We start from the raw sequence: 18,324 nt of genomic DNA on the forward strand, positions 1-18,324 counted from the left end.
TTAAATAAATATATCAATATTAGCTTATTTTATTCTGCCTAATGTGGTTCTCGCCTTTATTTTGTTGTGTTATACTATGAGTTTTTTTTTTTTTTTTTGTTAAACACTTGGATATATTATTCAATTTTTTTTTTCTAAAAATTGATTTGATTTTATGGGATAAATTTAGTTGTAATTTCAAGTATATTTTTATTAATGAAATAGGTTTTGATTAAAAAAAATTGTACTGGTTGTAAGGCAAATTAACAAAAATAAAGTTTTACGGGGTGGGGCGGGGCTTCGCGGGGCCCCAAGGAATGGGGATGGGGTGAGAAAATTTTCCCCATCATGCGGGTAGGGCAGGGATGGGATAAGATAAAGCCATGTGGGACAGGGACGAAAACCCTATCCTTCAGCCCCGCCCCGCCCCATTGTCATCCCTAGACTTGTAAGCTTTGATCTTAGAGTCCATAGGCTCAATTGATGTAAGTCATATACTTGTTGTAGCCTCTTATTTGTATGGCCTTCTATGAAACAGCCCCAAAGCCCGCAATCCCACCAACGAAATGCGCAACCCCACTCCAGTCCCAGCAAAGTCAATTGCACCTGAGCTGGATCTTAATAACAACTCCATGATCGACCACAGTATATGGAAACAAATTTAAGATTGAAAAATGAGATTATAAAGTAATGTTTATAATAATAATAAAAATGTAATTAAACCAATCTTATATATTATATATAGATTGTAAGTAACATTGTTAAGAATATACTATCACAATTTACATTATTAGCAGTACAAGTACTACTTATTCATCGTTTTCCCTCAATATTTTAATTTTTTTTTTTTTTTAAAGAAATTAGACAAGTTAAACAAAATCTCAATGTAAACTGATTAACTCACTAGTGATGGAAAATACAAGGTAAAAATACAATTTACTATCTATAAGTTTGGTGTTGTCATTTTAGTTCACTAAGTTTCAATTTTGTCATTTTAGTCTGTTAATTTTGATACTTCTTTTCATTTTAGTCTTTCCATTTATTAAAATTTGAAGAAAAAAAAATTGTTAAAACTCTAAAAACATTGCCATTTTAAATCATTTTTAAATGTTACAAACGTGAAACGATATCCTTTAAGAGAACTAACAACATTTTGTTAAATGGCAATGAACAGAAGAACTAAAAATGACAATGTTTGTCAAAATTAATAGACTAGAATGGCAAAATTTAAACTTAATAGACTAAAATGATAATTCACCAAATTTATAGGTGTAAATTGTACTTTTGTCAAAATATAACTAATTAGACCCACATGGGAAAAAAATAAAAATAAAAATTTTATTTTATTTAAAATCTTTGCTCTTACCACCGTATGATTCCAAGTAATCACTAATCACATTCCTCAATTTTGAAGTTTGTATTTCTCCTTACCATTATTCAAGTAATCTTCAATTGGGATACTAAAAGTAGTAGCTTGTACCAATTAGCAAGTACCTGGGTTGGGATGACATGATTGAAATTGAAGTGACTCCACGCAATTTAACTAGTGCCAGATTTTAGTAATCCATATTAGGGTTATGACAATATATAATATAAAGTTCCAAAATAATCAAGCTTTCATATTATACAATTTTCATTCTTCATCATGCCCACTTTTGCTTAGGTCCTTATTTTTTTTATTGAAAGATTGTTGATGACCAAGATCATTGACTTATAGGCTATAAATCCATATGATTAATCAAACCAAAGTCCACCCCTTTTGGGTTCAACACTAGAATGGTACTTGTTATGCCTGTGGATCAAGAAACAGTGTCGTTGGGAATAAATCCTTAGAATGTTTGTATTTTTACATGTCTAAATTGTTCAATTTAATTCAAAGCTGATACACATTATGGAGAAAAGATGCATGTTTTTCTTTTCTTTGAAACTTGTAATTCTAACCTTTTGGATGGTTTTTGGGTTCTTTTTGTCTACTGTTTGTACATTTTACTCAGGCTTACAAGCTTGCATCATGCAAACTTTTTTTTATTTCTTTATTTTTAGAATGACATGCAATCTATCTTAATTTGTCAGTAAAATATTATACACAGCGTTATACTATAAGTTATAACAACTTGTACTCCAACAATATAACAACTTAAAATCCAACCAAAAATAAAATGAATAAAAAGAAACTGGCATTAATTCTAGGTGTTGATTATGTTCTGATTCATTAAGATGCTTTAAATATGAGATAGCCCAATTGACAATGTGAGTGAGTCGCAATTAAAATGGCATCAATCACTAAAATAACAGGTTACAATACCATCAATTCGACTCAACTAAGCTTTAAGATTAAGACCCTATCCAAGGCCATATGCCCAGGTGTTCCTTCATCTCTGTAAAAATCATGTCTTTCCTTACAATGTATACTCGCAACAAAAACATCTAAATAATCAAGTTTTGTCATTCTAATTCATGACTTATTTTTAATATAAACTTATACTATAAATATTTCAAATGTCACATAATATAACATTCACAAAAATGAACCCCTTGCACTGCAACGCCTACAAGCTAGTTTATACACTTTGTAAAGCACAGGGCATTTTGAAATCAGATTTATTACTTTCTAGGTACTGGTTTTTCTGACTAAAATCAAGAACTAAAAATGACCTTCCCAACAAAGGCTTTGAACCAGCACTTGAAGCAAACCCTGATACTTTTGTGCTTCACTATGCATTACTTACAGAATTGCCTTTATTCACACCTTGTAGGTCCATAGGAGAGTGGGCAATACTACTAACTGAACCGAGGGTCTGAGAGCTCAACTGTGGACTAGCTGGACAGGCATCTGGATTACCAGCACTCAAGGCATGGATTGCCCCAGAGCTCAGTTGAGGGCTCATTGGTGTTCGTTGACTCATTTGCTGAGGACTAGCTTGCTGTTGTTGCATTTGTTGGTTCAGTTGTGGTATTACCATGGTCGATGGTGAGCCCACCTGCGAAGGTGAGACGACAGCCTGTAGTGGTGAGGTGGTTTCTTGCTGCTGCTGTAGCTGTTGTTGCTGCAACTGCTGCTGAAATTGCTGTTGCTGCTGCTGTTGCAATTGCTGTTGCTGCAATTGCTGCTGCTGCAACTGCTGCTGCTGTTGCTGTTGTAACTGTTGCTGCTGTAACTGTGGTTGCTGCTGTTGTTGTTGCTGTTGGTTCATGTACATACCCATCCCTGCCATCCCCGCCATCAACTTCGGTGGACCCATAGGCCCCATGGCTGCCCGGTGCATTGGGTTGATGGTAGTCCGGTTTAAAGTCTGACCAATCATTGAAAGACTAGAAGGGCCTGGATGTCTGGCTGCTGAAATCCCAGTTAGGCTTGACGAAGGACTCCCTAACACTCGATTCTCTAACACTCGATTCTGTGCCATTCTTGCCACGAGAGCAGCTTGTGTTGGATTCAATCCAGATCGAAGTTGCTGGCTTATTGCGTTGGTAATATTTGAAGCCTGGCTAAGATTCATTGGTTTCTGGCCAACATTCCCTATACCAGAAATAGGTGCCATTGGTGCCGACATTCCAGTTCCTATTCCCCTAGCAGCTCCCATGCCCATGGCATTGCCAAGGCCCCCAAGACCAACCATGTTATTGCCCATGTTTCCCACACCCACAGCTGTTCCAAGTCCCATCATCATTTTCCTTTGCATTTGTGGCTGCTGTTGCTGTTGCTGTTGCTGTTGCTGCTGTAACGCCTGAAGTTGGGAAGCCCTGCTGTTGCTCAACTGTATGCTGGGATTCTGCCCGAAGTGTGAAAGTGTAGTTTGTCCAAGCATCATAGGTGACCTCTGGAACTGGGTATGCTGCTGTGGAATCATAGGATGTTGGCTTTGTTGTTGTTGTTGTTGTTGCTGCTGCTGCTGCTGCTGCTGTTGTTGCTGCTGCTGCTGCTGTTGTAGTTGTAGTTGTTGTTGTTGTTGTTGTTGCTGCTGTTGTTGTTGTTGTTGTTGCAGTTGGTGTTGTTGTTGTTGTTGTTGCAGTTGTTGTTGTTGTTGTTGCAGTTGTTGTTGTTGCTGATGTTGTTGTTGTTGCTGTTGCTGTTGCTGTTGCTGTAGTTGTTGCTGCTGCTGTTGCTGCTGCTGATGATGATGACGATGAAGTGATGATTGTGGGTCCAGCTGTTGTGACCTCTGGGGCATTGAAACCCCAGACAAGAGTCCTTGAGACATCTGTAAGGCCTGGGGGTTTCCTGGAGGCAGCATCCTTGCATTTGCTAAAGGATTCTGGGATGAGTTTAGAGAGGCATTACCACTGCTAGTTGGCTTTGCAACTTCATTTGATGGTTGACCAGAAACTGCTTCTGGGTATTGCTGCATCTCAGCAACTGAATTGTGCAGGACTCCAGCAGCATTTGATTGGCTGCCTGAGGCAAGATTCATTCGGATTGGTTTTGTTCGGATTTGATCATCCACATGATATCCTTCACGTATCATCTGCATGAGCAGATACCATTATGCACATTAGATAAAAAGAAGAGGAAAACAAAACACAGTAATTTGTAATTTTTTTTTTTTCTGAGCTTCAACACCATATCTTATAACATACCAGTGAACAAAGCTGCGTTGCAAGCAAATCGGCCAAATGCTGTCACAAGAATTAGATATCTAAATCAGAACGACAGAAGACACATTCTTGCAAGGGGATAAGGGGGAAAATAAAAGAGAGTCTAAATATCAGGAAAACATAAAACTAACACTGTTGAAAAACTTCTTAGCCTATCAATCCATATCAAGCCATTGACTGCCAATCAATCAATAAGCCATCTCCTATCACTAGCTAATGGATGCTGGGAATATAACCAGACAAGATAGACTTTTCTAAATAAATGATGCAACATATCAATGAATTTCCATAAGGATTGGATAACATCATCACTGCAAAAATGCTTTAGAAGACAGAACATAGGCAATTAAAGGACAACTTCGATATCACAACAAGTGTGGTGGAGATGAAAATGCATTGATCAATGGCATAAAAAGAAAAGATTCAGTCAGAACTGTAATGGAAGAAAATTCGCAGGAGAAGTATTGGTAGGCTGATTTGGAGGACCACCAAAAGGGTATCAAAGAAGACTATGGGAAAGTTAAAGGTATTCAAAAGGGTAAATACAAAAAGCAGAATAGAAAAAAATATAATTAGTAGGAAACACATTGAAATATTCCAGAGTCTAACTGAGGAGATGACTTTTTAACATGACTAAAAAAAAGGACCAAATACTGAAGAATCATTTGTGTTGATGACCCTAACTGAAAATGGCCACCATGACCAATTCAATAGGCAGATCCTTCTTAGACAGCAAAAATAGAAATTGTGCAGAACTCACTGTATTCGGCAATGTAGGAAGGTAATCCTCCACAGCCAAATAATCAACATCTTCTATTTCTCCATAATGCATTGCTACAGTACCACATGGCTTCTCTGACATGATCATCCTAGCTCTTACCCTCTGTGAAGCAGTATTATCTGCAGAAGCAAAATGGAACATGAGGATAAGGTGAAAAACATCAAGACATAAGTAAGATTAAATAACTTGCAACCAATAGTACAACAAACCTGGCTCCAGAATTTTTATTATTCTTATTTTGCAGATATTCATGCTGCCACCTGCTAGTGACTTAGACAATGACCTTGCATCTGCATCATCTTTGGAATCCTCATTAGTGGAAATATCAGAGAGAAACTCTGCCAAACGTTGAGTGGGATATGCATTTGGCTTCCTGATGGGGTGTTGATCATCGACCTTACTCTTTTTGCGATTGAGTTGATGCCTGAAACAGTAATCCATAGAACAAGCATAAGAACAGGATAGAGTTTATTTTTTTTTTTTTTTTTTTTTTTTGCTCTGTAAGTTCCACAACCAGTGGGCTCTAAACCCAGGACCTCACCATCCACCCATTCTTATGTGAGGAGGAAGCGCGATGTGAGCTAGACATCATTGGCAGAATGAACTTAAAAAAACTACCACTTACTAAATGTATGTGAAAAAACAATAGGATGTCAACAGTTTATACACCCTGAAACTTCCAAATAATAAAACATGCAGGGTGCAATCCAAAAAAATTTAATTAAAAAATAAAAAGAGACAAGGAAGCAAGCAGTGAAAAATTTTTCTCTCAAATATCTCAGCAAGGTAAAAAAGTCCCCAGGGCAGGGGGTATTAGAGAGACCTGATCCAAAAATCCTTTTTATGTAATCCTTAATGTGCTATTTTAGGGTCAAGTCAAAAGAAAAACAAAATAAAGAGCATTAATATGTTCAACTGATAGGTTGGAGCAACGAATAGAAAAACAACTACACAAACAAAACAAAGCAGCACATAAAATTTTAGGTGATTACAGGTTGATGAACAGAATACCTCATTGTCACCATTTCTATCTTTGAGAACCTTTCCAGCATGGTCTGATCAGCCAAAGGTGGTGTTCCAACTGAAGGACTGTTTGCATTTAATGGGACACTCATATTACTAACACTAGCTGGGGATGCAACTCCACTCATTGCTGGGGTCTTGGGGAGGGAATTTGATCTCCGCTTCGCGGCAACTTGAGCCTGGTGTTGCCGTTGTATGGAATCATTAGCACTGGAAGTCATAGATGGGTTCCCACCAACAGTAGGAGCTGAGGTGTTTGCTGACTTCTCCTTTTGTGTTGCTCCAAGTGCAACAGTAGTCGAAACTGCCCCAAAATAAGTTCCAAGTGAACCACTAGAAAACTCCCCTGATTTTGATGATAATGGAGATTGAGCCAAAGCTCCAGCAGAAATCCGAGGACTTTGCACTGATTTCCTTTTCTGGAGCTGGTCCTCCTTTCTTGCATCTTTCTCTACATGCGGACCTAGACTATTCCAAGCCGTTTGAGGGATATTAGATCTCATCAATGCATACTGTAATCGCTGCTGTGATTGCTGTGATTCCAGATGGCTTGTTTCTGTTTCCACCATCGGCATATCATTTTTATTGCGGTTGAACTCTGACCCATCAAATTTATCAATCTCAAACGGTTCTTCCTTAGCAGCATGTCGCATGCCCCTCTGTCCTGCAGCAAATGGCATTGTTCCAGCATCCTGATTCAGAGCCCCTTCAAACACCTGATGTGTAAACTTTTGAATAGGCATATTTGCATACATTCCTCTTGCAATTACTTGTGGCTGTAACAATGAATTCTTCCAGTTTATATCAGAACCAGTGAGGCCATCTATATGTGGCCCTATTTGCTGCTGCTGCATTCCATCAAGACCCACTGGTGTAGGCCTTCCTTTTTTGTTAAAGTTGGGCAAGGGTGACATTTGCGCATCTTGATTCTCCCTCTTTCCAAGAACAGAGACACTTGAATTCACATTGTCGGCATATGACATCATGTCCTGCCCAGCAGGGGAAGCCCCTGATGAATTGATAACAGGCCCTGAACCAGGATCCTGCATACCTCTGGGGGTCCCAATCCCCATCTGATACCTCTGTTGATGAGAAGCCGGAGGTAGGGCTGGAACAGAGGCATCTGATATAAAGCTCCTGGGTCTTAGGGCTACCATGTTTGTTGGGTTAAGATTTTGTGCAGCTAGATTCTCATGTATATGCTGAGGCATTGCATTGCCTGAAATGATTCCTGAATCTCCCACCCTGCCATTAGAGCTTTCTGGTACTCTATCTACACAAACTTTCTTCCCATTTGTCTTATTACAAGGTGAGAGAGTAGCTTCAGCCATCTGCCTCATTCTCTTTCTCCGGACACTGGACAGAGCCAAATTGAGCTGCAAATGAAGTTTTAAATAGTTAAAGACACAACCAATCATCTCAAGCCAGGGAACAAGGACTCGATCTGAAAAGGCACTACCTTTGTGGGAACTGGGTTATTACAAAGCCTATCCAACTTAGGAGTAGGATCTAAAAGAAGCCGTGGTTGCAAGGCTTTCAATATACGGGACTCTACCTCCTGCAGTCATGTGAACATAAATATGTGACTCCAATACCCCAATTATATAATAGAAATTTAATGGCCAAGGTTCAGAGGAATTGATTATAGTTACCATCAGATCGCCATAAGTCCAAGAATTATCAGATATCAATGGAATGTCCTTTATTACATTCTCCAATGACATCTTAAGGCGTACTTTATTAACAACAGGGGATCCATTAGTTGATGGATCACCAGACCCTTGGTCAACAGCACATTTCCGATAATCCCGTACCTGCAAAAAATTCAGCAATGGCAATTTTAAAAATCCTAAATATTAATGGTACCAATCATAACCTGAATTCTAAGAAATGTTAATAGAACAAACTTCAAATAGCTACAACAGTAGACATCAGATGTATATAAACAGTTGCCTGGCTTCTCTACCCCAGATTGAAACTTTTACAAAGTTAAACCTAATCATAGACATCATTTATAAAGATAGAATCTTTAAAAATGTATCCAAGTTTGATCCTCTCTTTCTCTCTGAGGCATACCAAAGAGATTTGTCTGTAAAACACTAGGCTGGAATTAAAACGGAGGCAGTAGTCTTCTCATGATAGGCAAACTCGAAGTGACCAAAATAATGATAGTTAAAACAGTGCAAGCAGAGTAGTGCGGTCTGGTAATGCTGGAAGGAATTTTACAGTAACAGTAATGAGAAACGTCACTGCTGGTCAAATGGTATGGGAAGTACATGAATGGACCACCTAAAAACAACAGGATTCACTATCTCCAATGCTGTTTTTTGTTATGATGGAGGTTTTGAGTAGGATGTTGAAAAGAGTAGAAGGTGCTGGCTTGATCAAAGGTTTCCAAGCCGTTGGTAGTCGGGGTGTAGGGGAATGTGTCTCGCATCTTCTGTTTGCGGACGATACTATTCTATTCTGTGATGCGGATGTGGAGCAGATCCTTCATGTGCGGATGCTTCTCCTTTGTTTCCAGGCTGTGACTGGTTTGAAGGTTAATGTCTCGAAGAGCGAGTTGGTTCCTATAGGGGAGGTTAATAACGTTCATGCCTTGGCAGAGATTCTGGGTTGTCGGATTGGGTCTTTGCCTATGACCTATCTTGGTATGCCGCTGGGGGCTTCCCATAAGTCCCCTTCTATATGGAATCCTATCTTGGAGAAATTTCAGAGGAAATTGGCCGGATGGAAGAAGTTGTATTTATCTAAAGGTGGTAGGTTGACGCTGCTTAAGAGTACGCTTTCTAGCCTTCCTACTTACTTTTTATCCCTTTTTACCATTCCCTCGCATGTGGCTAATAAGATTGAGAAGATTCAGAGGGACTTTTTGTGGGGGGATTCGAAGATTCATTTGGTGGGGTGGGATAAGGTGTGTGCTCCTAAGGTTAACGGCGGTTTGGGTATTAGGAAGTTAACTACGTTTAATAAAGCGTTACTAGGAAAATGGCTATGGCGGTTTGGGGTTGAGGAGACTCGTCTTTGGCGGAGGGTTATAGCTTTGAAGTTTGGGGAAGAGTGGGGGGGTTGGTCGTCCAAGTTAGGCAGGGGTGTTCATGGGTGTGGTTTATGGAGAAGTATCCGGAAAGGTTGGGAGGTGTTTTCCAAACACATCCGATTCGAGGTAGGGGTGGGGGATAGGGTGAAGTTTTGGACGGATCATTGGTGTGGGGACTTACCTCTCCATCTATCCTTCCCGGTAGTGTATGGGATTGCTGTTAATAAGGAGGCTTCTGTAGCCTCGTCTCTCGAGCGTCTGGGAATCGAGGCCCGGAGAAGTTGGAAGGTTCTCCTTCTTAGAAATCCGAATGATTGGGAGTCGGGTGTTGTGGATGATTTCCTTCATTCCCTGGATTCTAATTTACCTCTTTCTGAGCAAAGAGACCGTATGATTTGGAATCTGTCAAAGAAGGGGGTTTTTGATGTTCGATCGTTCTATGATAAGCTTCGATGTCCCTTGCCTATTATGTTTCCTTGGAAAGGTGTTTGGAAGGTTAAGGCTCCTATGCATGTCTCCTTCTTTGTATGGTCTGCAGCTTGGGAAAAGATTCTTACAGGGGACATTCTGCGGTGTAGAGGCTTCGATTTTGTTGATTGGTGTATTTTGTGCCGTAGTAATGGGGAGACGGCGAATCACTTGCTTCTTCATTGTGGAAAAGCTTTTCAGTTGTGGAGCCTGGTGTATAGATCTTTTGGGATTTCTTGGGTCTTGCCAAAATCGATTGCAGATACGCTTTTCGGCTGGTGGAACTGGCTCGGAAAGCACTCTTCTAGAGTTTGGAATCTAGCTCCGTTGTGCCTAATGTGGTGCATTTGGAGGGAGCGAAACTGGCGTACTTTTGAGGACAGGGACAAGACTGATGACCAACTGCTCGCTTACTTTAGTAGCTCGCTTTTTGATTGGTCTAGGGCTTGGGGACTCACCTCTAGTGATTCTATCCCTATGTTTCTTAGTTCTCTTCTTTGTAATTAGTTCTTTGTTGGCTTTGCTTGTTTTCTTGTTTTCTACTTTTCTTTTCTTTTGTTTCCTCCTCTGTATTCTCTGTTTGTCCTTTTGTTTCCCTGAGGTTTTAATATAATTCTCTTACTTATCAAAAAAAAAAAAATTATCAAAAATAAACTTAGCTGGCTTCAACAAGTTCTTGGTTCATACACATTGACATGCACGTTTACTTTTACATGCACACATGGAGATTAGTATTCATACAATTCGTTTAAGTTTTCTATTTAATTATCATTTATTTTGACAAGCCAAAAAGTTTATGATGCAAGTGTGATAAAAGTAAATTTCAGTAGTTAAATGACTCACCTCACACACAAGTGTCCCGTCAACAAACTTGCAATGTATATCATCTAGAATATCTCCAGGCAACAGGCCAGATTCAATGGCCTTTAAATGCATTCACAAATAGAAAGAAACTAATTAGAGTAAGAGATATGTATAGCAAACAGAGACATAGGGAAATCTAGACAGTGATGATGCAGAGGGTAAAAAATAGTGAGCAATGCAAAGATACTGCAACATTTTACAAGTTCAATGAAAAAAATATATATATGAAGCAATTCTTGGAAACCCCATTTTTTTCTTGAAATACACCATGTGTGACAAATGATCTGCACATGCAAATCCATCAGTGTTATCTAGATTATTAAACACTAAGAATCAACCTCCTTACATTAATAAGACCAACAAAAGGGAAAATGCCACATTCCTAATATTCATGCAAAACAAATGTCTACCAAAGAAGTCATGGACAAGATGTTCCATTCAAAAGCACATCAGTCACTTTACAAACAACAATCAAGATAATTATCTCTGAACAAAATTGAAGGAAAAGCAGGGAAACAACCAGACATTTACCGAGAAGAGATTTTCAGACGCCCTATCATATGGATGTAACAACTTTGGAGTATCTTGAAGTGTAGCCTGATGCGCAGTCTCATTCTGAAAAATCATAAATTATACATACTTAGAATGCTATGTATGAGATTGTACAAGGAGTCTCTTTCTGCATTCAATTTACTTTCTTCAATTGGTATCATCCAGTTAATGTTCATTTCAACAAACCTCTAAGGGTTTTCCAATAGAATATCCATCTGGGAAGAGGTTCAATGTGAAGGAAACTTCATCCTCTATCAAAACAAGGGAAAACCAACACAGTGAGGATCCAAACATAACTCGCATATGGCTAACAAAAACAACTATATCTAACCTGCAGTTGGAGGATGTCCTTCACGAAACATAAATGATGCAGACACCCCAACAACATCTTCACCTCCTCCAAGAAGATCACCCTATATCATAAGAAAATCCAAACTATCATGACAGAAAATAAAGTATAAATAATTAAATATCAATGTAATTCGGCTTCTCATTCTACTGATTCAAGGGCTTGCAATCAAGTAAAAAATAAAAGCCTTGCTGATTGCAATATGGGGAGTATAATCATGTTCTCTGAATAATACAATATATCAAATTATCTATTTCAATTGCTGGAAGAAAAAAGGGAAACTTTAGGTTTTGAATTTTAAATTTCCTCTGCATCTCATTTCTGAAGAAGGAAAACTTAAATCGAAAGAGCTGAATGGTTGTATTAACCAAGTAGGCTCCATTCAAAATTTTGGGTTTTCAAGCTCAAAAAACATGCAACGTATGTCTTCTTCTTTTTTCTTTTTTTAAAGATATTTTTCAGCAACAAAATGTAGCATAAACGGAACATCACACTGCCAAGATGAAGAAACTACAATTTTCACAAGGCTCCAACTTTATATATATATTTTTCTTGCAATAAGTAAGGAAGGGGGAATTCAAATTCAAGTTCTCCTCATTGGGGAGATCAGGCCACAAAGCTCTTGGCTTCACAAGCTTCCAACAGTTAATTTAACATGGCATCTGCTAAAACACCTTGGTAGGTCATCAACAATATTTTAAAAACAAAAAAGATTACGAAAGGTGATTATCAGTTTGGAGCTTCTGCCTTTATAGCATCCCCTCCCCTACCAAAAAATACGAGTGAATTTTCCATCTATTGTCAGTTACAGTACAAAAAAAAAAAAAAAAACACCAAACCACCAAGTTTAGCATCTGGGCAAAATCCTATTTAAAAAAATTACCCATTTACAGTACAAAAGAAAACACCAAACCACTAGGTTTAGCATCTGGGAAAAATCCTATTTAAATAAATTACCCATTTACTGAAAATATATCTTGATTTAGTGCTTCCTGAGAAACCTGATGAAAGAAATAAAAAGCCTTAAATTTCATGTCTTTACATCATCTGCTTTGAATTCCCCAAAAAAAGGTGAAAATCTCACTTCAATTAAGGAAATTAGCACTAAAAAGAAACCCAATTAGTTGCACTAAGCTCAACTGAAATTCGAAGCCTTTACTTCCAGGAAAAACCCAAAAGATCTAAAAACTGCAAAATTGAGATCACTAATACTTTTTATTTTCTCAGTATCAAAACAGACTCCCAATTAATTACACAAACTTCAATTGTTCACCCAAGAAAATGACAGCAATCAAAAGACAACAAATTCATATCCCAAATCTCAGTCTCCACCATCCCCATTAATATATAAAAAATGAACACTCAGCTGAGCTTAAAACAACTAATTCTATATACACATACAAGTACACACATCAAAACCAAAAATCTCAGCTTTTTCACACAAAACCCAGCTGAAATCCAATACCCAGAATTCCCAAGTCCCACTTCTCCAATTTCCCTCACGTTTTCCCGGGAACCAATCAAGAGCAACCAATTAAATGAATTCAATTCAATTCAATTCACTTCACATAACTTTTTTGTTTTTTTTTTTTTTTTTTTGGTTACCTGTTGCTTTCTCGAGCTCTCCTTGGAGTTGCTCTCCGGCTCGTCGTCGGCGACAACAGCGCCGTCGTTGGCCGGAGGTTTGGGGCGGTATCTCGCGCCAGTTTTCGAGACCTTGAATGAGACACCCATCTAAGAATGCTGCGGGTCTTAGAGTGGTGTTTGGATCATAAGAAAGTGAGAGAAAATTAAGAGAGAAAGAGAGGTAATTCAAATAAAAATAAACAAAACCAGGTTGTCGGGCAAAACCAAAAACCCAGAAAGAAAGGAAAAAAAAAAAAAAAGGTTTTTTTGTTTTTGTTGTTATTAGCAGAAAACAAGAAAGAGTAAAAAAAAAAAAGTACACAGAGAGAGAGAGAGAGAGAGAGCGAGCGAGGGAGAGACAGAGACAGAGAAACACGCGAGGAGAGGTGAAAATGTGTAGGTGTTCTTTTATAGCTCTGTTTTGTTTGGTGTTTGACTTTCACTCTTTCAAGAGGTTTTTATTAATTATTTGTTACCTTAACAAATCTAGAAGGAAAAAAAAATTAATAAACAATACTTATCTCATAGTAGAATTTATCACCTTAAGAAATCTAGAAAAATTATATAAATTTTGGTAAACTATATATTTTTTTTATTGTCAAAAAAATGCGTCTAAAGGTTGCTAGGACCAATCAAATCATATTATTAGAATTTTTTATTTTCTCTTTTTATCTTTTTTTTTTTTTTTTTTTTGTAAATGGGAAAGTTATGATATAATGTAAATCACATATATCATAGTTTTTTTACAAGCAATACTAAAAAAAGTAAACATGTAAATTTTAGAATGAGTGAATTCAGATGAATATTCATATATAATTTTAGGAAAGTGAGACGACATATCGAATATGAGATTTGTTTAAGTGAATTAACAATTTCTTCTAAGCAAAATACTAATGTCATTTATGAAGAATCCCATGATTAGTTGACTAATAGAGAAAATTTTGAGAAAAAATAAAGACTGAAGTAATGTTATTCAAGAATGATATGATATACGAGAGGCTCTGTTGTTTATATGCAAAACAAAGTAAGACTATAGTTATAACGGATTAACGGTAACTAGCCACCTTAACAAACTTCACAGACTATACTAACTAAGTTAATGCGCTAACTGTCGTATAACCCATTGTTGGTTATGACATGTAATACTAGTAGGAGGTTAGTGTAATATAACTTATGTATTATTGGAGAGGACGACTTGTCATGGGAGAAGAATTTTTCTAGACATGTCAAATTGTTTAATACTTACCAATTTAAACATTCATATTGTGGTAATAAATTGGAAGAGATCCCTCTAACCCAATTTCGACAGAAAAAAAATTTGTGTACATTTAGAATTATCATTTTGTGGGTTTTCCACGAATGTTGATGATGCCACTTATCTAGACTCATAGTATTCTTGCACTTTATATATGTTTTTATGGCATAATGAATTGTATTGGGTTTTTTTTTTTTTTAATTATTATTTGATAATTATGGGGGAATTCAAATCTTGAACATCTTTGTTAAAAACACCAAGAAATGCTAATTGAATTACAAGATTCTTGGTTACTGAATTGTTTATCTTTTGGAAACATTTTGGTTTTGTAATAGTATAAATAAGAATAATGATTAATTTATTTGTTTAAATTTATGTTTGAATTCTTTCAAACACATACTATGGTAGGATAATACCTAAGGTTAGTTCGATATACCATTTTTTCTTCAACAACAAAAGAATGAATAGAAAAAAAAAAAAAAAAAAAAAAAAAAAAAAAAAAAAAACATAAACTCCTCCGATATTTTTTTTATTGATTTTTTTAATAATATCTAATTGGACTTTTTGTCCACTCCGCTCCTTATTTATAATTTATCTACAAATTATAAAAATGAAGCAGTTTAATTTTTAGTTAACTTTGAAATCTTTTGCCACATAAATTTTAAGACCTCATAGTTTTACACATTATCTATATATTTATATATATATAATTAAAGCCAAAGCAAAGAGAAAATCCATTTAGATTCTAAATTGAATTCCAATTGTTGTCTAATTTTGCATCACGTCTTTTTTTTTTTTAATTTTTGTTCTATGTGAGTTAATGTTGTGTAAAAGACGAAGAATCTAATATAAATAAATCATAAAAAAAACCAATAAACAAAAAAAAAAAAAAAGTAAACTCAAATGTATATGAAAAAAAAAAAACTAAAAAAAAATAAGAGAGAGAGAGAGAGAGAGAAAGAGTAAAACTCATTTATGACTTAAAAATGTGTATTTCCATAATTCTACCATAGCAACGGTAACCCATCCAAAACGCGCACTGCGCGTTTTCATTTATGGACCCTCAGAGGTCCATAAAAATTTTCGCGTTTGTCCGCGTTTTTGCTCTATGCCCAAAACGCAACTTTTATCAAAAAGTTGCGTTTTGGGCTTAACCAAACGCAAATTTAGGACTGGCTTTTTTCAAAAAGCGCTTTTTGAGCTCAAAATGTGGAACCAAACGGGCACTAACTCTTACACTAAGTAAATTTTCTTTTTTTCTTTTTTTTTTGAGAATAACACTAGGTATAATTTGAACCCAAATATATGTGGAATTGTGATTGTTTTTTAGTGTACAATGCATATGTACAAATTATGCACAAGTTATTTTAATACACACATATTAATTGAACTTAAATACTCCATTAAATTCTTGCCATATTATACTTTTCTTTAAATGATAGAATATATAATTTTAAATACAAGCATCATCGTAATAAATACCTATAAAATTCCATCAAAATAAATAAGGACAAAACTTAAGTACAGTACTTTATGTGTTATTTTTTAGGTTCCCCTTTTAAGATTCAGTCATTTGGCTACTTAACTAAAAAATACACTTCTATTCTATGAGAAAAAATCCACATAGCAGAATTTTAAAAGGGAAATTTAAAAAACAACAACTAAGTACTGTACCTAAATCTTGCCCAATAAATAAATACCTATTAAATGCCTATTAATAGTTAAAGAAGCGAAATAATAATATTGTGGGGCCCGAAATCTGAGGTCCCAGCCCACTTGGTGTTAAGGGCCCAAAGCCCAGTCCAATAAGCCTTGCAGCTGAGGACGCTCAATGAAAGCTCCTTGAAGGCCCAAGGATGTGGCTGAGGACGACCTCACGTCCAACATCTCACAAAGACGCCTAAAGAAAAGGACAAATTCGGTACAAGAGCAGTACAAGGGAGAAAGCTGCCAACACCCTAACGCAGAGCCCAGCGCCTGACAAGCCCATACTCATACCATACTATCCAGTTTTTCCCAACCACTCTGACGTATGGATTGATAAGACGAGTAACTGCCCCAAACAAGGAAAAACGGACACGTAGGTGAAGAACGAGAGGGGAATACTAGTATAAAAGAGAAAGAAAGCTGAGACAAAAGGGGGGCTCCTGAGACCAGATCCAAGGAACCAGACCCTTAAAGTTATATCAATGTAAAGCCTAGCTATTCCGGCCAAACCCACTTTTGTATGAGTTCCCATACAATCAGGACCAGACCGCTGCCCGGCAACTAAGGGCTAGCCTTTCAAACCCATTCTCTACAAATCATATTGTTCGGGCCCTTTACATACGAGCCCAACATCATCTGTGGGTCGTTAAAAATCGTGTCCCTACAAATATAATCTTAAACTTTCCAATTACTGATTAGTTTAAATAACTTAGAAAACAAAAAAGGTAAATATATTATTTTGGTCTTTAAACTTAAATAATTTTTTTTTAATCCCTAAACTTTAAAAAATGACTTCTTCATCCCTAAACTTTGAAGAAGAGTATTTTTATTAGTTTATAGAAAAAAAAAAAGGAGTAGAATTTAAGAACAAAAGGTAAAATATTTTCCTTAGTTTAGAAACTAAAAATAAAATCTTCAGTAGTTTAAGAGTGAAAAGTAAATTTTTTAAAGTTTGAGAATGCAAAACAAACTTTTAATAAAGTTTAAGGATCAAAATAGTATTTTATCCAAACAAAAAAGCACAAAGAGGTGGCAAGTGATGGGTTAATTTGATAACTAATATTATTTTAATAGTTATTAACTTTTTGAAGTTGTTTAAGATTTGTTTTTATAAATTGTGTTAATTTAAATCATCATTATTAAAATAAGTTTATTTTACAAATTTTGCCAATATGGCTAACACAGTTAAAGATGACAATTTCGCCCTGTCCCGCTTGACCCGTCCCTTCCTGCTTCGCCCCACGTGGGTTTTCTTTCTCCTGCAAAGGTGATGGGGCGAGAATGGGGCAAGATTTTAATTCTGCACCACGAGGCAAGACGGGGATGGATTTAGACTTTTTAGATGCAACCTGCCTTGCCCCACATTAATAAGGATTAAATGGTAAATTTTTTATACTCTAAAACCCTTCTATTAAAACAAACATATCATTATCTTATTTTATTCTACCCAACAAGACTTTTTGTCTCTTTTTTTCTTTATCAAGGTTGGAAATAAGGTACAAATTTTAACATTTTTTTTTTGTCTTTATTATAAACAAATTTATATACTATTAAATCATTGATTTTGTATTATGAGATTTTTTTTTTTTTTTGTGATATAGTTTTGTTAAACACTTTAATAAAATTATTCAATTTTTGCTAAAGATTAGTTTGATTTGATGTGATAAATTTATTTGTAATTTCAAGTATATTTTTATTAATGAAATAGGTTTTATTAAAAAAAAATTGTAATAGTTGCGGGCAAATTAACAAAAAGTAGAGTTTTACAATGGGAGTGAGGATTCGTAGGGCCCCAAGGAGACGGATGAGGCAAGAAAATTTTCCTCATTATGCGGGATGAGACTAGGATAGGATAAGACAAAAATCTTATTTTGATTTCAAACTGATATTATGGACCCCCCCCCCCCCCCCCCAAAACAAAAAATATATATATATATATATCTGATTTAAAAAATGATAAAAAAAAAAAGAAAAAAAATCTACCATCATATAGACTAATTTTAAACCCAACAATGAAAAAAAAAAAAACACACTTGACACACATGCAACTCTCTTCGTATAATCTATCATCCCTAGAATATGCA

At 36.2% G+C, this 18,324-nt stretch overlaps 1 protein-coding gene across 2 annotated transcripts; it reads right to left on the reverse strand.

Annotated features, from left to right (window-relative positions):
* Positions 1–2,290: 2,290 nt before the first annotated feature.
* Positions 2,291–13,598, reverse strand: LOC126724847 (protein PHYTOCHROME-DEPENDENT LATE-FLOWERING). Of its 2 annotated transcripts, XM_050429261.1 has the most exons (12): positions 13,258–13,597; positions 11,635–11,716; positions 11,490–11,554; positions 11,283–11,366; positions 10,731–10,811; positions 8,032–8,193; positions 7,839–7,937; positions 6,368–7,755; positions 5,566–5,780; positions 5,336–5,475; positions 4,558–4,596; positions 2,291–4,445 (listed from the first exon to the last, which is right to left on the reverse strand). In XM_050429261.1, the coding sequence occupies exons 1-12, from the start codon at positions 13,384–13,386 to the stop codon at positions 2,694–2,696; spliced, it is 4,236 nt and encodes a 1,411-aa protein (XP_050285218.1). In that variant the 5' UTR covers positions 13,387–13,597; the 3' UTR covers positions 2,291–2,693. The 2 variants fall into 2 exon arrangements, with proteins under 2 accessions (XP_050285218.1, XP_050285220.1); XM_050429263.1 differs by lacking the exon at positions 10,731–10,811 and having other exon boundaries at positions 13,258–13,598.
* Between the last annotated feature and the right edge of the window lie 4,726 nt (positions 13,599–18,324).

This window comes from Quercus robur, chromosome 5 (genome assembly GCF_932294415.1).
Source record: "Quercus robur chromosome 5, dhQueRobu3.1, whole genome shotgun sequence".
Taxonomy (NCBI): domain Eukaryota; kingdom Viridiplantae; phylum Streptophyta; class Magnoliopsida; order Fagales; family Fagaceae; genus Quercus; species Quercus robur.